Source organism: Somniosus microcephalus, chromosome 26 (assembly GCF_052327205.1).
Source record: "Somniosus microcephalus isolate GS21.2 chromosome 26, FLI_Smic_1.0, whole genome shotgun sequence".
NCBI lineage: Eukaryota > Metazoa > Chordata > Chondrichthyes > Squaliformes > Somniosidae > Somniosus > Somniosus microcephalus.
Window position 1 is genome coordinate 48327273 of NC_141012.1, and position 23314 is coordinate 48350586.

At 49.7% G+C, this 23314-nt stretch overlaps 1 protein-coding gene across 1 annotated transcript in view; it reads left to right on the plus strand.

Annotated features, from left to right (window-relative positions):
* smtlb (somatolactin beta) overlaps nucleotides 1-13928 on the plus strand; it is a 68026-nt gene extending 54098 nt beyond the window's left edge. The window contains exon 5 of the mRNA XM_085968237.1: nucleotides 13734-13928. Coding sequence (XP_085824363.1) covers nucleotides 13734-13928 — 195 coding nt within the window. The remainder of the gene's footprint in view (nucleotides 1-13733) is intronic.
* Nucleotides 13929-23314: the final 9386 nt, after the last annotated feature.

Below are 23314 nucleotides of genomic sequence, written 5' to 3' on the forward strand. Positions count from 1 at the left end.
CCTCCGCAGCAATCAAATCGGACGAGGACAAACTGGATGTCCTGACCTCCAAAGTGAACCACCGAGTGTACTCGGTCATCCAAGACGCGACCTCGTACGCGGACGCTATCAAGCTCCTCAAGGACCAGTACACGCGCCCAGTGAACGAAGTGTACGCCAGGCACCTTCTGGGGAGTCGTAAACAACAACCTGGGGAATCGACCATGGAATACCTTCAGGCACTGTCTGTGCTTGGCCGGGCCTGTGGTTGTAAGGATGTAAAGGCCGCCGTGTACACAGAGGGACTTATCCGGGACGCTTTTGTAGCGGGCCACAGATCCAATTACACCCGACAGCGACTGTTGGAGCAGAGTGACCTCGACCTCAACAAGGCCTCTGAACTCGCACTATCATTGGATGCAGCCTACCGGGGCATGGATGCCTACTCCTCTGCACCGTGGACGCCGCGGGGAATGACAGCCTGGGACACGGTAGGACCGCCTCATAGCGCCGTGCCACCCCAGCCACACCCCAGCAACGGCCCAACTACCGCAGCAGTGTCCCAAGGCCAGACAGCAGTGCCCCAAGGCCAGAAATGCTACTTCTGTGGCCAGGCAAAACACCCCAGAGCGCGCTGCCCGGCGAAAAACGCGATCTGCTCGGGCTGCGGGAAGAAGGGACACTACGCTAGCGTCTGCAGGGCCAAAGCCACCCCGAACCCCAGCAGTGCCGCATGTGGGCCATGCGGGCCGCCATCTTGGGCCTCCCCGGCCATGTGCGAACCACCGGTACAGCAGCCATTTTGGACACCTCCAGCCACATGGGGATCATGGACGCCGCCATCTTGGACGACAGCCGGAACGCAGCAGGCCCCCAACACCGCCTCATCTGATACCCGCAGCGACACACCGACCCCTACGCTGGCATCCGTTACACTGGACCAAGCGAGACCGCACCAGCTGGCCAGTTCCACAATGGACATTAAGGTAAATGGTCACGATACAATCTGCCTTTTTGACTCTGGGAGCACGGAGAGCTTCATCCACCCCGGCACGGTGCGGCGTTGCTCTCTCCCAGTCCTGCCTGCGCACCAGCGGATTTCTATGGCCTCCGAGTCCCAGTCGGCGGACATCGGCGGCTACTGCGTGGTGACACTCGTAGTAGATGGGACTGTGTACAATCATTTTAAACTTCTGGTCCTGCCCGACCTCTGCACTGCCGTCCTGCTGGGGTTAGATTTTCAGTGCCACCTTAAAAGTGTTACGATGGCGTACGGTGGACCCCTACCCCCACTCACAGTCCGCAGCCAGCAGCTTCCAAATTGCCCGCCGCGCACCAGGTGCAACCTCTCCACACTCAGAGTCACCCCCCCCCCCCACTGTTTGCTAACCTCACCCCCGACTGTAAGCCCATCGCCACAAAGAGCAGGCGATACAGTGCCGGGGACAGGGTTTTCATTAAAACCGAAGTGGAGCGGCTCCTGAAATAAGGGATTATTGAGGGCAGCACCAGCCCCTGGCGAGCCCAGGTTGTGGTCGTTAAGAGCGGCGAGAAGCAGCGCCTGGTCATCGACTACAGCCAGACAATAAATCGCTACACCCTGCTGGACGCCTACCCACTCCCCCGCATAGCTGATATGGTCAACCAGATCGCGCAGTACCGCATCTTCTCGACCATTGACCTGAAATCAGCGTACCACCAGCTCCCTATCCGCCCTGAGGACCGCCAGTATACTGCCTTTGAGGCAAACGGCCGCCTCTATCACTTCCTTAGGGTTCCCTTTGGCGTCACCAACGGGGTCTCCGTCTTCCAAAGGGAGATGGACCGGATGGTAGATCAAAATGCGTTGCAGGCCACTTTCCCATATCTGGACAATGTGACCATCTGCGGCCGTGACTTGCAGGACCATGACGCAAACCTAGAAAAATTCCTCCGCACCGCCCAACTCCTGAACCTGACATATAACAAGGAGAAGTGCATATTCCGCACAAACCGCCTCGCCATCCTTGGCTGTGTTGTGGAACACGGAGTCATCGACCCCGACCCCGACCGGATGCGCCCCCTTATGGAACTCCCACTGCCCCACTGCCTCAAGGCCCTGAAGAGGTGCCTAGGGTTTTTCTCCTATTACGCCCAGTGGGTCCCCTACTATGCGGACAAGGCCCGTCCGCTGATCAAGTCCACCTCTTTTCCCTTGACGGCAGAGGCCCGCTTAGCCTTCCACCGTATCAAGGAGGACATTGCCAAAACCACCATGCACGCAGTGGACGAATCCATCCCCTTCCAGGTGGAAAGCGACACGTCCGACTTTGCCCTGGCCGCTACCCTCAATCAGGCGGGGAGACCCGTGGCCTTCTTTTCACGAACCCTCCAAGGCCCGGAGACCAGACACTCCGCTGTTGAGAAGGAGGCCCAGGCGATTGTGGAGGCTGTGCGTCATTGGAGGCACTACCTGGCCGGAAAACGATTTACCCTGCTCACTGACCAGCGTTCAGTTGCTTTCATGTTTAACAACAAGCAGAGGGGCAAAATCAAAAATGACAAGATCTTGAGGTGGAGAATCGAACTTTCCACCTACAATTACGAGATCTTGTACCGGCCCGGGAAGCTCAATGAACCCCCGGATGCGCTATCGCGTGGCACCTGCGCCAGCGCGCAGATCGATAGACTGCGGGCCCTCCACAATGACCTCTGCCACCCGGGGGTCACCAGGTTCTTCCACTTCATCAAGGCCCGCAACCTGCCTTACTCTATTGAGGAGGTCAGGACCATGACCAGGAACTGCCAAGTCTGCGTTGAGTGCAAACCGCACTTTTATAGACCAGACAGGGCCCACCTGATAAAAGCCACTCGCCCCTTCGAGCGCCTGAGCGTTGATTTTAAAGGGCCTCTCCCCTCCTCCGACCGCAATGTGTACTTCCTCAATATTATTGATGAGTACTCCCGTTTCCCGTTCGCCATCCCCTGCCCGGACATGACCAGTGCCACGGTCATTAAATGTCTGAACGACCTCTTCACCCTGTTCGGTTTCCCCAGCTATATCCATAGCGACCGGGGCTCATCGTTTATGAGCGACGAACTCCGTCAGTACCTGCTAACTAGGGGTATTGCCACAAGCAGGACCACCAGTTACAACCCCCGGGGGAACGGACAGGTGGAAAGAGAAAATGCGACAGTTTGGAAGGCCGCCCTGCTAGCCTTAAAGTCTAGGGGCCTTCCAACCTCCCGCTGGCAGGATGTGCTCCCTGATGCACTCCACTCTATTCGGTCACTGCTCTGCACTGCCACTAACGCCACCCCGCATGAGAAAATGTTTGTCTTCCCAAGGAAGTCCACATCGGGGACATCGCTACCGCCATGGCTGACGTCCCCAGGGCCGGTCCGACTGAGAAGACACGTGAGGACCCATAAAATGGACCCCCTGGTCGAGAGGGTCGACCTCCTCCACGCCAACCCCCAGTATGCTTACATTGCATACCCGGACGGGCGGGAGGACACAGTCTCCATAAGAGACCTTGCACCCTCGGGGGCCGCAGTAACCCACTACTCACTACCACCCCCCCCCACGATCCGATATCCAGCCCCAGCAGACGGCAGGCCTGGGCCCCGCGACCCGCTCGACATCTACGAGGACGACACGCCTGTGCCACAGCCTACGCAGGATTCGACGCCGGAAGCTCCACTACCCCTGCCGTCGCCACGCCGATCACAGCGGCAGACAAGACCTCCGGAGAGACTCCAATACACTAACTTTTAATACACTTCACCCCACCGGACTCAATTTTAAACAAGGGGTGAATGTGGTAAACCACTGTTTGTATTCCACTGTGTACATGCCTGGACATGCCTCGGCTGACTCCTCCCACAAGTCCTAGTATAAAGGTGACTGCTCCCCAGCCCTTTGTATTTCTGGACCGGTCGACCACTCGAGGCAGACCTTCATTCTTTTGTTAATAAAAGCCTTTAGTTACTCTCTTAACTCTCAGTCTTTTATGAGTAATTGATAGCGCATCATACAGACAGGAGTGATTTGGAAATGGAACGAAGACTGTAAACGTGCCTTCCATAAATGCAAAGACTTAATCACATCTGAAGAAGTTTTGGCTCATTACAACCCATCACTACCAATCAGACTGGCGTGCGATGCATCCTCTTACGGCATAGGAGCAGTATTATCCCATAAATTCCCTGATGGCTCAGAACGGCCGATAGCTTTTGCGTCACGCTCATTAAACTCAGCTGAGCGTAACTATGCCCAAATAGACAGGGAAGCACTCAGCCTGGAATGGGAAGTGAAGAAATTCAACCATTACCTACACGGACAAAAATTTACCTTGTTGACTGACCATCAACCCCTCATCTCCATATTCAACCCAAAAAAGGTGTTCCCATTATGACAGCACAAAGGCTACAGAGGTGGTCCCTTTTTCTAGGGGCACACCAATACAACATAGAATACAAAGGGTCAAAACAGCATGGGAATGCTGACGGTTTATCGCGCCTACCGTTGCCAACGATAGAAGAGGCACCTACAGTAGACCCAGTAGAGATATTCCACTCTACCATAGTGGAATGTCTACCAGTGACAAATTCTGCCATTGAAAGGGAGACAAGAAATGACCCGACTCTCTCACGGGTCTACGATTTAACAGTGAAGGGATGGCCAGCACATGGCGAACCACTGTTGCCAGCATTCTCGCAAAGAAGAGAACAGCTGTCAGTGTGCCGAGGAACCTTGATGTGTGGATCCAGAGTGGTGATTCCACCCAAACTCCAGGATAAAGTGCGAAAGGAGCTTCACGAGGGGCATCTGGGTGGAGTGAAAATGAAGAACCTAGCTAGGGCGTTTGTATGGTGGCCAGGTATCGATGGAGACATCAAAGACATGACCAAGAGCTGCCTAGGATGCCAGAAGGTCCAAAACGCTCCACCACAGGCCCCTCTACATCCATGGGAGTGGCCCTCATCTCCCTGGCAAAGGGTGCACTTCGACTTTGCTGGTCCATTTATGGACTCAATGTTCTTAATCGCGTTTGATGCACACTCCAAGTGGCCGGAGGTAATAAAGATGTCCTCCACCACCACGGAAAAAACCATCACAGTATTAAGGACCATATTTGCCAGGAATGGGCTGCCGGAACAGATATGTTCTGATAATGGACCGCAATTTGTGTCCGAAGAATTCAGAAAGTTCTTAGAAAACAATGGGGTAAAGCACTACACGTCCGCCCCATACCATCCCGCCACCAATGGATTGGCTGAAAGGTTTGTCCAGACTTTCAAGAAGGCCATGGGTAATGAAGACATAAAACTTCAGCACAAGGTGGATAACTTCTTATTCGCATACAGGAATGCAACACATATGGTTACCAACCAAACTCCCGCCATGATGTTCTTCAATAGAAACCGAAGATGCCGGCTGGATTTGGTCAAGCCCAACATCAGAAGGGACGTGGAGAACCGGCAGTTTCAAGGCATGAATGAAAGGCCAACTAGGGCCTTCCAGATAGGCCAACAGGTTTTGGCCCGGGACTACCGTACCGAGAAATGGCAGCCTGGAACTATCTGCACACGACTAGGACCACTGATGTATACCGTGGACATCGGAGAAAGCATAATAAGGCGCCATGCTGACCAAATCATAAAGTCATCCAAAAAGGGACAACCTACACCACCACTCTATACATCTAACAATGAAGTAGAGATACCCATATCTACCTCCGATCCGGTGATACTGGAACCCGATGAACCCGACACTGGCATTCAAGCCAAATCAGCCTTGCCAGAAGAACCTACTACACCACCAGAAACCACTACACCCCCGAGGCGTTATCCGGACCGAGTCAGGAAGCCTCCTGAGAGACTAGAGTCATAGAGTCATAGAGTTATACAGCACAGAAAGAGGCCCTTCGGCCCATCGTGTCTGCGCCGTCCATCAATCCCTGTCCAGTCTAATCCCATTTTCCAGCATTTGGTCCATAGCCTTGTATGCAATGGCATTTCAAGTGCTCATCCAAATGCTTCTTGAATGTTATGAGGGTTCCTGCCTCTAACACCCTTTCAGGCAGTGAGTTCCAGATTCCAACCACCCTCTGGGTGAAAAAGTTCCTCCTCAAATCCCCTCTAAACCTCCTGCCCCTTACCTTGAATCTATGCCCCCTTGTTATTGACCCCCTTACTAAGGGGAAAAGTTCCTCTTTATCTACCCTATCTATGCCCCTCATCATTTTGTACACCTCTATCAGGTCCCCCCTCAGCCTTCTTTGCTCCAAGGAAAACAACCCCAGCCTGTTTAGTCTTTCTTCATAGCTGAGGCGCTCCATCCCAGGTAACATCCTGGTGAATCTTCTCTGCACCCTCTCCAAAGCAATCACATCCTTCCTATAGTGAGGCGACCAGAACTGCACACAGTACTCCAGCTGTGGCCTCACCAGCGTTTTGTACAGCTCCATCATAACCTCCCTGCTCTTATATTCTATGCCTCGGCTAATGAAGGCAAGTATCCCATATGCCTTTTTTAACCACCTTGTCTATCTGTTCCGCTGCTTTCAGGGATCTATGTACATGTACACCAAGGTCCCTCTGACCCTCTGTACTTCCTAGGGTCCTACCACTCATTGTGTATTCCCTTGCCTTATTTGTCCGTCCAAAATGCATCAAATCGCACTTTTCAGGGTTAAATTCCATTTGCCACTTTTCCGCCCATCTGACCAACCCGTTTATATCGTCCTGTAGCCTGAGGCTTTCCTCCTCGCAATTTACCACCGCACCAATTTTCGTGTCATCTGCGAACTTACTGATCATACCTTTTACATTCTCATCCAAATCATTTATGTAGATCACAAACAGCAAGGGACCCAGCACCGATCCCTGAGGTACCCCACTGGACACAGGCTTCCAGTCACAAAAGCAACCTTCGACCATCACCCTCTGCCTCCTGCCACTCAGCCAGTTTAGGATCCAACGCGCCAAGGCACCCTGGATCCCATGGGCTCTTACCTTCTTGACCATTCTCCTATGCGGGACTTTGTCAAAAGCTTTACTGAAATCCATGTAAACCACATCCACAGCATTTCCCTCATCCGCACACCTAGTCACCCCCTCAAAAAATTCAATCAGATTGGTCAGACATGATTTACCCTTGACAAAGCCATGCTGACTATCCCCGATTAATCCTTGCTTCTCCAAGTGGAGACTAATTTTGTCCCTCAGAATTTTTTCCAATAATTTCCCTACCACAGATATTAGGCTCACTGGCCTGTAATTCCCTGGTTTATCCCTGCTACCCTTCTTGAATAATGGTACTATGTTAGCTGCTCTCCAGTCCTCTGGTACATCCCCTGTGGCCAGAGAGGTTCTGAAAATTTGTGTCAGAGCCCCTGCAATCTCCTCCTTTGCCTCACACAACAGCCTGGGATACATCTCGTCCGGGCCTGGGGATTTATCCACTTTTTGGCCTGCTAAAACCGCTAGCACCTCCTCCCTCTCGATGCTAATATGTTCAAGTATGTCACAGTCCCCTTGCCCGATTTCTATGTCTACATCGTCTTTCTCCATAGTGAACACAGATGCAAAAAATTCATTCAAAACCCCGCCTACATCATCTGGCTCTACACACAGATTGCCACTTTGGTCCCTAATGGGCCCTACCCTTTCCCTGGTTATCCTCTTGCCCTTAATATACTTATAAAACATCTTAGGATTTTCCTTTATTTTGCTCGCCATTAATTACAGCAATGTATATTATTTTGCATATAACATGTAATTAATAATTACTTAAAATATGATGTACTGGTTAGCTAAAAGGGGAAGAATTGTGGTGTATGTGCCTTTAAGAGCCCCAGGTGTGCGTAATGCCGGTAATTGCCACTTGGGCTATATAAGCCTGTGTATTGTGTATATCCTTTAGAACCCCCCCCAGACTTTGCTTAGTAAATACCTATGAACCAACTCCTGTCTTCAGTGTCTTTATCAACACACGGACACTACAGTCGCCCTCATGGTGGCATTAGTGCAGGCCTGGAAGTCGAAGTTCCCGTCCACAGTCGGCGTTCCAGCTTCTAACAACCTCTGGGAGCGAGGCTGTGGAGTTCGCAAGGAATTGTTGGCAATTAAAGGGGCTGTGAATTAAAGGGGCAATGCGTTCAGAACTAATAAGAACTAAAATGAAGTGAAAAAATGCAGGTTTCTGCCTTACTGTCTTAAAAAAAACATTGAAAAGAAGTCCCAAATGGGATTCTTCCGCACTTAAAGCTGAATTCCCTTTTGAACCTCAAAAAATGGGAAACGTGCTTCAGCACTAAAGCAAATAGCTCAGCAAGCCAAGACAGGGTCTCGCACGCAGCATTCCAGCTTTGGGCAGGGGGTCAACACTACAAGAGATGTCCTCTACCCACAGGGGCCAGGCGGCCCTCCAGAAAGAAGGATGTGGGACTACATCACCGAGGCCGTCACTGAACATAGGAACATAGGAACAGTAGTAGGCCATTGAGCCCCTCGAGCCTGTTCCGCCATTCAATTATATCATGGCTGATCTGTGACCTAACTCCATATGCCCACCTTTGGCCCATATCCCTTAATACCTTTGGTTAACAAAAAGCTATCAATCTCAGATTTAAAATGAACAATTGATCTAGCATCAATTGCCGTTGTGGAAGAGAGTTCCAAACTTCTAGCACCCTTTGTGTGTAGAAGTGTTTCCTAATTTCACTCCTTTTAGATCTGGCTCTGATTTTTAGACTATGCCCCCTAATCCTAGAATCCCCAACTAGCAGAAATAGTTTCTCTCTATCTACCCGATCTGTTCCCCTTAATATCCTGAAAACTTCAATTGTATCACCCCTTAACCTTCTAAATTCTAGGGAATGCAACCCTAATTTGTCTAAACTCTCCTCATAACTTAACCCTTGAAGTCTGGGTATCATTCTGGTAAATCTACGCTTCACTCCCTCCAAGGCCAATATATCCTTATGATGATAATGATGATGAGGAGGAGGAGGAACACCGTCACAAATACAAAAGCAAAATACTGCAGATGCCGTAAATCAGAAATATAAACAGAAAATGCTGGAAATACTCAGCAAGCCAGGCAGCATTTGTGGAGAGAGAAACAGAGTTAAAGTTTCAGGTCGATGACCTTATATCAGAACTTGAAACACCATCACTTGATTTGACACTTCCAGCTACCAACACCTCAAGGTCGACCAGCAAGGCCATTTGCCGTGTCCCCCACTGAAAGTCAGCAGCCTTCCACCAGCCATGCTGCAGCCACTGGGGTAGCACTGTGTGACATCAGTAGGATAGGCAACGGCACACACAAGACACTCACTAACAGAATGCATAAGGGTGATGAGTTGATTTCTTGATGTCATATTGGATGGATAGATGTGTAAAGTTGGATTGGAAAGTTTGCTTTGTTGTGGCTTTTATTTCAGCATTGTGTCCAGGAGGACTCTGTGATGATCACTAACAGAGGGAAGGTAAGGTGTGGGACTAATGTTGAAAGGGGAATTGGGGTTGTAGTCACTGGGACCACAGGCAGATGATTCCATCCTGGATATCCCAGCCTGAAAGGGGCTGTCTGGGTTGTATCCTTCCTTCTGCTTTCTCCTCATCAGTCTCCTCCTCTTCGGCTTCTTCCTCTTCCCTCTGTGAGTGGATGCTGTAAATCTGAGATGACACCAGCTGGCGGACGGGCAAACCACCCGAATTTCTCGGCCAATATATCTTCTTTCTTTGGTGTAATACAAGTAATGGAATGTTGGCTATACCGGCAGACTCGATTACGAGATCTGTGTGTCCCACATTTTCTATGTTATGGCCCTTGTATTTGGGTTCTTTTTGAGCTGTTGGTGTTTTTGAATGAGGGCCAGCATCAGCTTCTTTGAAGGTGCTGGCCAGCTTTTGCTAGTTTTCAAGTTTGGCCTGTATAGTTCTGGTCTTTCTCTTGTCAATTCTTTGCTCATCCAGGTGAGGGATGTTAGTGGTGGATAATGGGACACTTTCTATTTCAGGCAGCCAGTATGAGTATCCAGTACTCCCAGGTCATTACAGGTAACAGGCTTTCATTCCAATCAATCTGAGCTTGATTTGATCCTGGAGGTGAAAGGCCAGAGTTTAAACCATTGTACGTTCTATCAATCTCTTTAGGGCCCGACGGCCTAGAAATTTGGGTGCGCCCATTTTCGGGTACGATCCCTGTACCTGAATGGTGACGCCCGAGGTGCTCCCAGTATTAGGCCTCAGGCTGCGCAGAGTAAGAGGCATCTCGCCCGGTGAAGCATCACTGAAGATTGGGCTACTGAGACTAGGGTTGGCAACATTGGTTGGAGGCATTCCTGGAGGTTTGATCATGTGATGTTCTGACCAAATGACATCTGACCATGTGATGCATGAGCACGTGACATCTGATCACGTGACATCTGATCACCTGACTTCTACAAATGTTACTGCATTTACCTTATAACGGTTGGGTCCGCTGTTGTTGGGAATCTTTGTTCGTGGTTCATGTCAGCAGCTGTTGTGTGAGAAATTCCGTGAACCAGGAGGCCTCCCGTAAGCAGGGGAAGAGGGCAAACCAGAGGTGGGAGGGACTTTGAATCCACCAGTAACTAACGGTAATGCGCTGATAACTAATAGTAATACTAATAGCAGATTCCCCTCATAACCAACAGTAATGCAGTAACTCACTGATATGTAACTGGGAGTAATTGGTGTAATGCCCTGATAATCTACCTGTAACTAGTAATAATCCTACTAGTTACTATTACTACTAGTAGTAAAATTCTCGCCTCTGAGTCAGAAGGTTGTGGAGACTCACTCCAGAGAATTGAGAACAAAATCTAGGCTGACACTCCAGTGCAGTGCTGAGGGAGTGCTGCACTGTTGGAGGTGCCGTCTTTTGGATGAGATGTTAAGCCAAGGCCTCGTCTGCCCTCTCAGGTGCATGTAAAATATCCGATGCGCTATCTTGAAGAAGAACAGGGGAGATATCCCTGGTGTCCTGGGCCAATATTTATCCCTCAACCAACATCACTAAAACACATTGGCCCAGAAATTCGGGTCGGGGGCTTCCCGCAGGTGTAAGCCCCCGACCTGCACTTACCTTGCGCGCCAGCCGTTGAGCTGTGGGCCCCTGTGGAATTCCGATCCTGGGCCCCCTCCAACTGCCGGCGCGCAGTGCTTGTGTATCCCAGGGGCGCAGTTAGTTCGATGCGTCCCCTGGGATCACGTGGGCCATGGGGAGCCAATCGGAGCAGGGAATGCTTCATTCATAAGTTTGACAGGAAGAGCTGTCAAAACTTAGAAATACTACGGGCCCCAAAACATCACTAAATCTTCAAATAAATTTTTTAAAAACATCACATTTTTAAAATAAACTATAAATTACATGAAATAACTATTTTAAATGATAATTTAAACTTTTGAAAAAAATTATTTTATTTTCTAACAGGGCTAAAAATAAACTTACCTTTCTTTAAAGTATTTAAAAATAATAAACCTGTGGAAAAAATGTTTTAATTTTAATTAATTCACCACTTACCTTGTAAAAAGCAGGCCTTACGCCTGCTTTTTAAATGTCTAACTTCTGGAGACTTGCCCTCCCGGGAAAACCTGCAAAAAAAACCTAAGTTCGATGCGCACGCACAGCCTCTCCCGCGCACGCGTTCCACCTCTGAACCCCTTCTTTCAGGGGAACGGAAGTGCCGGTTTCCCGCGCATGCGCAGTGCATGCAGGAAACCGGCACTTCCATTGGGCCTACGGGTGAGTACCCCGTACGTACTCACCCGTGGAGACCCGAAGTTCTGGGCCATTATCTGGTCATTATCACATTGCTGTTTGTGGGAGCTTGCTGTGCGCAAATTGGCTGCCATGTTTCTACATTACAACAGTGACTCCACTTCAAAAGTACTTCATTGGCTGTAAAGTGCTTTGAGATGTCCTGAGGTTGTGAAAGGTGCTATAGAAATGCAAGTCTTTCTTTCTTTCTATAACCCGCTGACATTCCCCTTCAAACTATCGCCAGAATCCCCCTGCACTGCACAAGGTGAGGTCAGGCTCCCCGGTCGATGTGACTTTAACAGGCCCGATCTCTCTCCCGATCCCCTTGGACTCTGGTTTGGACTCCGGTTCCATGTGAAGGTGACACTTCTGAACCAGGAGCCTCAGTCAGAGCCGATCTGTACTTGGACTTCACACGTCAAACCCGGGCGGTACAGACCGACCTGAACCAAACCGAGAGATCGCACAAAGGGCAGCGGGCTCGGTGTTTGGGGCACTTCTCACAGGGCACGTTGTCCAAAACTTAGCTCAGCACCGACAATTCTAAACCACTCCCAAAGCTCAGGCTCATTAAAGGAGAGTTTTCATAGAATTATAGAAATTACAGCACAGGAGGAGGCCACTCAACCCCCGGGGCTGGCGCTCTCTCCCATAACCCCATTCCCCCCAGATCCTTTTATATTCCTTCTTTTCAAATACTTATCACATTTCCTTTTAAATGATGTTCTAGTCTTTACCTCAATAGCCACATGTGGTGAAGATTCCACGGTCTAATAGCCCTCTGATTAAGAACCTTCTTTCACCCTTCCCCTTGATTCTTCTGATGAGAATCCTCAGTCTCCGCCCCCTTGTTCCCCATTCACCCACCAGTGGAAGCAATCTTTCATTGTTTACCCACAGTGAGCGCCCCAGGTTTCACTCGCCCCTTTACTGGCTGCTCCTCCCTCTGCGTCGCTCCCACTCACCACCTTGCTGCTGCTCCCGGCTCTGCGGGAAATGCTGGTCGCCACACCCACCCCAGCCCATTCCCCCCTCTGCTTGAGGCTCAATCCCCCAGCCCCAGGCCCCTTCTCTTCCCCATTCTCCAGTCCACTCCTCTCCCCCACCCTCCCAACCCCTGATTCCTCCATCCCCAGTCATCCTTGCTCCCCGAGCCTCTATTCCCCAGTCTCTATCTCCCCCTCTCGATTATTGAGCCACCATTACTGAGCCCTCCCCTAGATAACTGAGCAACCCCCCCCACCGCCCCCCACTCCCCCAAATTACTGAGCCGGGCTCATAGTCACTGGGGCAGTGACCGGGAGCAGAAACTATGGCCAGCTATGTCTCTTCCTCTCCCAGGGGTTCAGAGGCTATTGGTGGTTCGCCTCACCTGAGAACAGCTAACTCAGTGCAAACTACGAGTGGAACCTAAGATCTTCCTGGTTTGTATGCTCAGTATCACATCGCACAATGCTTGGCCCACAATGTCGTTGGAGAGATCCTGGGCAATGGTTATCTTTTGCTGCGTCACCTCGTTATTGGTTCTATAGAAACACAGGAACAGGAGGGGCCCACTCAGCCCCTCAAACCTACTCGGCCATTTAAATAGATCAAGGCTGATCTGTACGTCAACTCCATTGACCAGCCTTTGCGCCATATCCCCTGATACCCTTACCCAGCAAAAACCCATATCTCAGTCTGGAAAGCTCCAATTGTCACCCAGCATCCACAGCCTTTAGGGGGACAGAGTTTTACATTTCCACTAGCTTTTGTTTGAAAAAGTGTTTCCTGATTTCACCACTGAATCGCTTGGCTCTAATTTTAAGATTGTGTCCCCTCCTTCTGGATTCCCCACCAGGGGAAATAGCTTCTCTGTATCTATCGAATCGTGGTTGGTGCCAGGGCCTGGTCAGTGAGATAGTGGTTGTGTCTGAATGGTGAAATTATATTTTTTTAACCATGTGTTTAACCATATTCCTTTCTTATTAAGATGCTGGATGAAAGTTGTCCCAGAGCAGAGCTGGAAAAGCCATTGATGGGGTTTGAAGTGAATCCCCAGGTTCTGCACTCTATTCTGAGAGACTACGCGACCTTAAACTGCTTCAGAAAAGACGCGCACAAGATGGAGACGTTCCTGAAGATACTGAAGTGGAGGAGGATGGGCAAAGTCAGCTGTTCTATGTAACTGGGCCGCGATGCCCTAACAGGGCTGAGGGGGACAGTCACTGACATGAATCAGTCATTCATGAAAGAAAGATTTATGAAATAATACTGAGCGGCCTACGGGTGGCGCTGTCCAGGGAGAGTATAAATACTCGGGCACGGGCCCAGCTTGCGCAGGACATTCTTAACAGGAACTAATGAAGGACACAACTAGATCCCCATGTTGTAAAACAGTTGATTAAAGCTTTGTTTAACACTTAGACCAAGTGTCGAGTAGTTTTCTTACGTCAGTCACCTTGTGAGGGGTCTCCGACAGCCTGAAGGTTTTGATTCTTTTTTTATGAGTCCTGGCGCCTTGAATTCAGTTGGCTTTGTGCTTCTTCCATCTCAGCTTCCATCAAAAGTCGAGTTCAGATTTCAGGAAAATTTAGACCGGGTGTACCTGACACTAGAAGGTGAGGATCAAACCCTCTTCACTGCTGGTAGCAAGGGTTAGTGAGGAGGAAAATCAGCCACAATTCCCGATTGTTCTGCAGTGACTCCTGCTGGAAGGTGCATGTGCCTTGGCATGGTCTATAGCCTTCCAATACTCATTAATTCGGGTCTCCACGGGTGAGTACGCACGGGGTACTCACCCGTAAGCCCAATGGAAGTGCCGGTTTCTTGCATGCACTGCGCATGCGCGGGAAACCGGCACTTCCGTTCCCCTGAAAGCAGGGGTTCAGAGGTCGAACACATGCACGGGAGAGGCTGCGCGTGCGCATTGAACTTCATTTTTTTTTACAGGTTTTCCCGGGAGGGTAAGCCTCCAGAAGTTAGAAATTTTAAAAGCAGGCGTAAGGCCTGCTTTTTACAAGGTAAGTGGTGAATTAATTAAAATTAAAACATTTTTTTCCACAGGTTTATTATTTTTAAATACTTTAAAGAAAGGTAAGTTTATTTTTAGCCCCGTTAGAAAATTAAATTATTTTTTTCAAAAATGTAAATTATTGTTTAAAATAGTTATTTCATGTAATTTATAGTTTATTTTAAAAATGTGATTAAAAAATATATATATTTGAAGATTTAGTGCTGTTTTGGGGCCGTAGTATTTCTAAGTTTTGACAGCACTTCCTGTCAGACTTATGAATGGAGCATTCCCTGCTCCGATTGGCTCTCCATGGCCCACGTGATCCCAGGGGATGCATCGAACTAACTGCGCCCCGGGATACGCAAGCACTGCGCGCTGGCAGCTGGAGCAGGCCCAGGATCGGAATTCCACAGGGGCCTAGAGCTCAACGGCCGGCGCGCTAGGTAAGTGCAGGTCGGGGGCTTGCACCCGCGGGAAGCCCCCGACCCGAATTATTGGACCATTAATGTCTAGGCTCACATCTTACTGGAAGGTGGTCAATAATTGAGAAAACGATTGACCACTGTGGGCCAACCTTTAGGAAAGGGCCTTCGTGGAGGCCTCTCTGAGTTGGTGCTAATGTTCAGCAACATCAACTAAGGGTTAACAATTTCTCAGGTCATTATGTGTAGTAGAAAAGTGTTTGTGAAGATTTCCACTGTTCAGTACTTTTAGGAAAATTGTAAACGCACTCTAAAAGAACCAAACCAAAGAAATCTAGACTAACACTATACATTTTAGCCACAGGAACTGTTCCTCCTAAACCAAGGATTTATCCTGCTAGATTGGAGGTATTTAAATCTCTGTTTTATGGGTGAGGGGCATATTTTGAGTGCATTTCCCCCTTTTCTTCCTCCATCTGGCCTGACACTTGTGTAGCCGAAGATGGTGCCAGTGGCCCCTATATTAGTCTGTCAAAGAGCACTTGGGACAGTACGGGAATAGCACTTGCCTTCAGTTCCCCTCCTGTCCTCCCCCATTCTCCTCACTCAGAGACACCACAGCCTCAACTCAGCGCTTCCAACCAGGCACTGAATGGAGTGAGACTTCCTCCAGCATCGCGAGGTGTTGTCAGAACATTCATGTGGAAGACAGGTGGGCAAGTAGTTTGTACTCAATGCACCCCTACAGCTATAAGTTCCTTCAGTATCTGGTGTCATTAAAGACACACAGCCCGTTACCCAGATAAATGTTAGCGTAACTCCACCAGGAGTGGCTCGGTGGCGCCACAACTGACTGAGCTGGCTGAGTCCTGAGGGATAGAGCGGCCAGACTAGGCTTGCTGCAGGTGGTAAGAGCACCGACACAAGGGAAAAACCTACATTCTCACTAATCTACCTGTCGCAGATGCACCTGTCCATGACAGTACTGGGAGGAGTGACCAGACAGTCCTTGTTGAGACTGTATTCACACTGAGGTCACCCTCCTTTGTGTCATGAGGCACTAACACCAAGCTCAGGGGGATAGATTCAGAACAGATCTAGCAGCTCAAAACTGGGCATCCATGAGGTGCTATAGGCCATCAGCAGCAGCAGAATTTTATTCCATCGCAATCGACAACCTCATGGCCCGGCAGATCCCTCAATCCTCCATTGTCATCAAGCCAGATGACCAACCCTGGTTCAGTGAGGAGTGTAGAAGAACGTGTCAGGTGCAGTACCAGGCGTACCTGAAAATGAGGTGCCAACCTAGTGACTCTACAACACACGCATGATAAATAGTGGAAGCAGCATTCTATAGACAAAGCTAATCGATCTCACAACTAACGGATCAGATCAAAGCTCTGCAACCCTGTCACATCCAGTTGCAAAGGGTGGTGGGCAATTGAGTAACTAATGAGAAGAGGAAGCTCCATAAACATCCCCATCCTCAGTCTGTGCAAAAGACAAGGTTGGAGCGTTTGTAACTATATTCAGCAAGAAATGCCGAGTGGATAATCCTTCTCGGTCTTCTGGGATCCCCACTGTCACAGCTGCCAGTCTTCAGCCAATTCGATTCACTCCATGTGATATCAAGAAATGATTGAGAACATTGGACACAGCAAAGGCTATGGGCCCCGACAGCATCCCGGCTGTAGTTTTGAAGACCTGTGCTCAGAACGAGCCGCGCCTCTAGCCAAGCTGTTCCAGTACAGCTACAACACTGACATCTACCCGACAAAGTGGAAAATTGCCCAGGTATGTCCTGTCCAGAAAAAGGACAAATCCAACCCAGCCAATTACCACCTGATCAGTCTACTCTCAATCATCAGTGAAGTGATGGAAGGTGTCGTCAACAGTGCTATGAAGCAGCACTTACTCACCAATAACCTGTTCACCATACCTAGCACAAAGGAAGATGATTGTGGTGGTTGATGGTCATCGCTGCAGGAGTTCCTCAGGGCAGTGTCTTAGGACCAACCATCTTCAGCTGCTTCCTCAATGACCTTCCCTCCATCATAAGGTCAAAAATGGGGATGTTCGCTGATGATTGCACAGAGTTCAGTGCCATTCACAACTCCTCAGATAATGAAGCAGTCCATGCCTGCATGCAACAAAACCTGGACAACATTCAGGCTTGGGCTGATAATTGGCAGATAACATTCGCACCACACAAGTGCCAGGGAATGACTATCTCCTAACAGCTGGGACTACCTTCATCACACGGACTGCAGCGGTTCAGGAAGGAGGCTCATCACCACCTTCTCAGGGGCAACTGGGGATGGGCAATAAATGCTGGTCTTGCCAGCGACGCCCACATTCCGAGAACAAATAAACAAAATCCGAGGGTGTTTATGGCTGATGAACCTGTGTTCACATTTCTCTTTCATTACCCTTATTTACATGGTGGGGAATTTTGGTTGCACGGTATTGAGAGAGCGAACAGGGAGACAATGAATTGGTCAGTGTGGTCCTACCTGCTGAGATAGTGGTGTCACGTAGTGACCACATCTGAGGCAGCAGGAAGGGAGGCACAGGGCTGCCCACTTGGTCTTGGCTTGCTGTTCTCATGGTGCCTGGAGCAATCCTCATGAATCATCCCTTTTCTGCGGGAGGGGAAATGCTGTGGAATTAATGAGGGACATCTTGTCTAAGGGACGGGTCCAAACCATTTTGACCATTTCCACCTTTAGGAACAGGCTGTAGATCTCTCAATCTGATGAACATCCATCCCACGGATGTTTAGTTCCCAGTTGGCAGTAGCAGCTGGGATTCCCGTCAGCACTTGGCGCATCTTCATGCGGCCAGTAGTGAAGGTTTGCTTGTCACAGGAGCCCTTGAGCCCAGGGGCAGGAGCAGCAGACACAGGAGTGGGAGTGAGGGGATCACAATACTGCCCGTGGCCTTTCTGGTGCTCAGAATGGACTTTGGGCAGGACACAGGATGTTTCAGATATTTGTGATATTTCTGATCCCTGTTATACATCATTTATCTGTACGATGAAACATTGTAGCTCCTCCGATTTGAATAAATAGCACGATGACCAGGTTGTGAGAATGATGAGAGTGGTTGAATTCTGATGCGGGGTCACACGAGAGTTACTCTGTTTCAGAGAGTCTGCTGTACGAGGCTCCAGGTCATTTCCTTTCCAGAACTGAAACAAATCCCAGGCAGAGAATTTTTGGTTGAGAGCGATGCACCTGAGGTGTCCTCCCTCACCAGAAGCAGCCACGGTTACTCATATAGCAACCTCACCAAACTAGCAAATGATGATCCAGCTCTTAAAACAACTGACAACACAAGAACGTTCCTGTATAGAACAGGTAGTTACACTGAAAGTGCACTGAGACATGGGTTGTCATAATTTAAAATGCAGCTATACCTTACATTCAATCAACACAGGTATGCCTAATAAACCATCACAACAGGTCCACCTTACATTGCATAACTGCAGCAGTGCCCTACATTCAATCACGGCATCTATACCCAATATATCATTCCTTTCATTCCTGCTGGTATCGTCTACATTCCAGCATTTCAGGGATACCCAAACGTCCATCATTTATATGTCATGTAAAAGACTCTCAGAATTCTAAAGTGAGATGCAAGTAACCAATGTACGAAAGTCAATTTCAACTGGGCCCGCCACACTGGACAACCCTCCCTCCGGAATTGTTTTAACTTTATTTGGCAAAGGTTACTATAATCCTGCCTCTCAAGCCACGAATAAGGCATTTTGGAAGGGCTGCAGATATTTTAACATCCTAAAATCATGCTGCGGTTACAACTTCCAAGTGGCAATAGATTTCTGTACCATCAGAAAGTATGCAGTGAGCGGATGTTGACTGGCGAGCAGTGGCCAGGTGAGAAGCCTCGGTTGCCCAGGTATAACCTGAGTGTTTGTTTCTATGGTTCCAACAAGTGGATACATGGCAGCACGGACCTGATTAGTTTCCCAAACCCAGTCCATGTTGTGGATTGTTGGGCAGCATCAGTGCAAAGAAATGCAGTGTTTCCTGAGCAAAGGCCCAAGAACCTATTCAGTGGCAGCCCTTCAGCCCCAAGCAAGAAAGAAAGTTTGTCAGTTAGTAAACCCAGTGGGAATTTTTGCAGTATCCTCATAGGTCAATACAGCCCTGGCCAATCTGCAAAATATTCTGTGTATTCCGACAGTATTGAAGTATAAACTGCCATAACTCTTAGGTTGCGATTTTCACGGGGCTCAGAGGGCGGGTGTGGAGGCAGGTCAACTGTTAAATTTAAGATGATTGATGGCGGGTTGGAAACCCGCCGCGATCCCGCCTCTGTGTGAGTTTCCAAAGTGTCGGGTCTGCGATTTCACAACAGACCCGACACCAAGCGGCGGGTGAGCGATTTAAGATACTTAACTCCTTGTTAAGTGCTTGTTAACTGCTATTTTGACAGCCTTTTCCTATTTTCCCACATTTTCAACGGGTTTCACGACATTTGGAGATGACGCCAGGTAAGTATATTGGGAGAACCAACGAGCTGGATAGTTCACAGCTGCAATCTAAAAGCTGCACTCTCACATCTGTTCACTTTCAAATGTTAGAGGTTGCTGGTTTCAGGATTTGGGAGACACATTGGGCTGGATATTGTCAATGGGGACGTGATGGAGGCGGGACTCCCACTTTTTTGGTTGTAGTCCCGCCTCCATCGACTTGTGGCCAACCCACACTATTTTCCCTTGATTGACCTTGTTAAGCCCGCCCAGTGGGCTCAGCAGGCCAATTAAGGGACACTTGGTTACTGGTGACGTCAGTGATTGACATTTCATCTGTCAAGAACTTTTGACAGATGAACAATCAGCATTTGACGGCTCTGTGAAGCTGTCAAACACGGACAATCTGTCTTCTAACCTGAGTCCTTCTACTCAGACTCAGTTAGGGAGCTCTCCAGACCAGAAAGCAGAGGCTGCAGCTTTTGACAGTTCAGCGGCCATTCTGCTTTCTGTGTCGGTGAGCTGAGGGACTCCCGAGAACTGAAGGGAGGAAGCCTGCAGGAGAAAGTAAAGGTAAGTAAAACTTATTAAAACACTTTACACTTACCTCACACACTTACCTCTGCACACATGCACCCATCACTCACCTGCACAACGGACATCTCGACCTCACCAACCCCTTCAGACCGATGGTCCGCCTTGCTAACTTGGTGTGGTTTGGAGCCGTCAGAAAGCCCACACTTTAGGGCTAAAAATAGTGATTAGGCACTAACCCGCTTCCCGCCTCAGGGAGGCGGCTCCCAGCACAGGTCGGATACCCGCCTCCTGGGACATTGGCACGGAGGCGGGTTGGGGGCGGGATGGGTTCCTGCCCCCCCGATTCTGCAATTTTCCCACCACTCCTGCCTCCAAACCCACCTCCTCAGGGCTTGGAAATTCGAGCCCATTCTGTCTTGAGGCTGTAAGTGTGTGGTGTTAACTCTATATCCACTGTCACCTCCATTGCTGGACATAAAATGTGCCCTCACCCTTCACTGTGCCACCTCAAATTGTGAGCACACATATGGCAACGATGTCAAACATTAATTTATTCCAACAGAATAAAAGAACAGAAATTTAACATTGATTTCTAGCATAACAACCAAGTGAGTACCCTGGTGATTATTTATGTGGCAGCTTTCTCTTACATGTGCTTCTACGTGGTGCTACCCCTGTGGCTTCAGGAGATGTAGAGGCAGACTGCTCACTTCCCTGCTGCGCCTGCTTAGAAGCCTTTGGCGGTCGTCCTCTGGGTTTTGGAGCCTGTGAAAGCCCTGCCAAAGTCTGCTCCTCCTGCGGCTGCACAGGGACAGACTCGGCCATCGCTGCTCGGGGAGTCATCTGGGGCTCTTACCTAGGGGTTGGCAAGGGGATGGAAGTTTGAGCGCTTGGAGAGGAGCCCCCACTTGCATGTCCCCTCCCACCATCATCCCTCTCATGGGCCACCCGCACTTTTCTGCTAGCAAGTAGCTGGAGAGCACCTTGCTGCACATCAGTGGGGCCATAAGGACCTGTCTCTGTACTGACAGTCCTCATAACAGGGACATCCATTATCCTTTGGTTCCTCTCCACGATAGATGCCCATCTATCCTCCATAGCTGACCATCTATTTAGAAGTGTTACCATGTTGGTTTGAGTCTGGCAGTTTATGTCCTCCATGGAGGTTGCCATCCTTTCCATGGTGGTACCTACATTTGCCATTGCGTGCGCCACAGTAGTGCTCATGTTTGAGATGGACTCCTCCATTCTCTGCACACTCGCAGTCACCATGGTTGCAAACCCAGTCAGAGCCTCCTGCACTTGTTCCTGAAGCTCCAGCACCGCTCTCTTTCTGGATGGCCCCAGAGGCTCAGCGTCTACATGCAACTGAGCAGAGCTAGGAGTGTCCTGCAGCCTCCGACAAAGACGCTCCACTGCTGTCCCTGTCTCCACCATCTGATCTTGCTCACTCATGAGTTGTGATACACCAGGTGACAACACCACACTATCTCGCAAATGACCCACCGACGTGTGCGTCTCTGCACTGGTGCTGGGTGCGCTCATTTCTGCTGACGCTGCTCCCTCAGAGGATGCAGCTTCCTCTGAGGAGTCCTCCTGGTCTTCCTCCTGGACAGTGGGGAAGGGGGCTCTTGATGGTCCTGTGGGAGAGTAAAGACATGAGTTAGACATGTGATATATAGATTGCAGACATATCCCATTGTACACATGATGAGCATTCAATATCTACTGACATCAGGTCCCATATGTGTCACTCATGAAAGCCAAATAAGATGAATGGAGAAGCATTCTGTCACCAGGTTGTTCTACTGAGCCCCTCTCTCCGTCCCCCAATTCGAGCTGTTCCACTGATCCCGCAATGTCGAGAGCACCTCCTCAGCATGGGTGAGCTGTGAGAAGGATGGTCATCCTCCTCCCGCTCTCTCCCTCTCCCTCTTAATGTAGCTTCTCTTTTCCTGCAATGAGGGAACGAAGTGGAGTTTCAGTGAGAGTGATGGAATGAGTGTAAAGAATGGATAGGATCGATGTTTAGAGGGAGACTGTGATGGAGTGCATTGCCATTACCAAGTTCCCTCCTTTTGAGTTGTTAGTTGTTGTCATTGCTAACCTTGAGGGTGGGTGTGAGGGGTGCATAGTAAGATGGGGAAGTGAATCTGTACATAGGGAGAGAGGGATGGGGGATGGTGCAAGGGATGTTGGGGTGAGTTAGGATGTGCAGGAGTAGGGTTGGCAATGCAGAGTGATGGGGATGTGATGACAGGCACAGGAGAATTAAGGTAAGTGTGCTTTTATACTCACTTTTCCAGAGCGCAGCAGATCTTTGAACCTTTTCCTACGTTGGACCCAGGTGTGTCTGACCATGGACCTGGCATTGACCTCCTCAGCTATTCACAGCCAGGCTGCTGTTGTCTGCTGAGGAGGTTTCCTCCTTCCATCACCTGGGTATAGGACCTCCCGACATCCTCTGACTCCCTCCACAAGAACATGGTCATGGTTGAAGCGGGGAGCTGCCTTTTGTCTCTATGCAGACATCGTGGAGTGCACCAGCACTCAGGAGCATCAGTAATGACGTGAGATCTAATTGTGAAATGGCCCCTTTAAATACACCGGCTGCAAACGCGTCAGCAGAGCAGCTCAGCAGACCCGCACCTTGTGATGAGGGCGGGTAACATGCATGGCCAGCTGGCTTAACAATTCAAAAGGTTTTACCTGTAAATGTCACCTTGATCTTATTTAAATAACTGTATGTAACAAATAGTGGAAGCTCTTCTATGTTACTTTGGGGGCTGGATTTTAATGGGGAGGTGGGTTGGGGGCAGGGGTGGGGAGTGCTCCGAGGCGGGCGGGAAACCCGGGGGGGCCGGGTTTCCCACAGGCTCTGCCGACTTTAACGGCAGGGCCTGATTTGAATGCGAGGCCTTGGTTTCCCGCCTGCAACCAGCCAGACTGAGAGGCTGTCTGGCTGCGAGCTGGTAGGACTGCGGCACTAGGCTGCACAGAGGAGGGAGGGAGGGATCGGGCAGGGCCGTTAATAAGATGTGGAGGGGTGGGGGCGGTGGTCGGCCAGGGATCGGGGGTTGTGGGGGGGGGTGTGGGTAGCG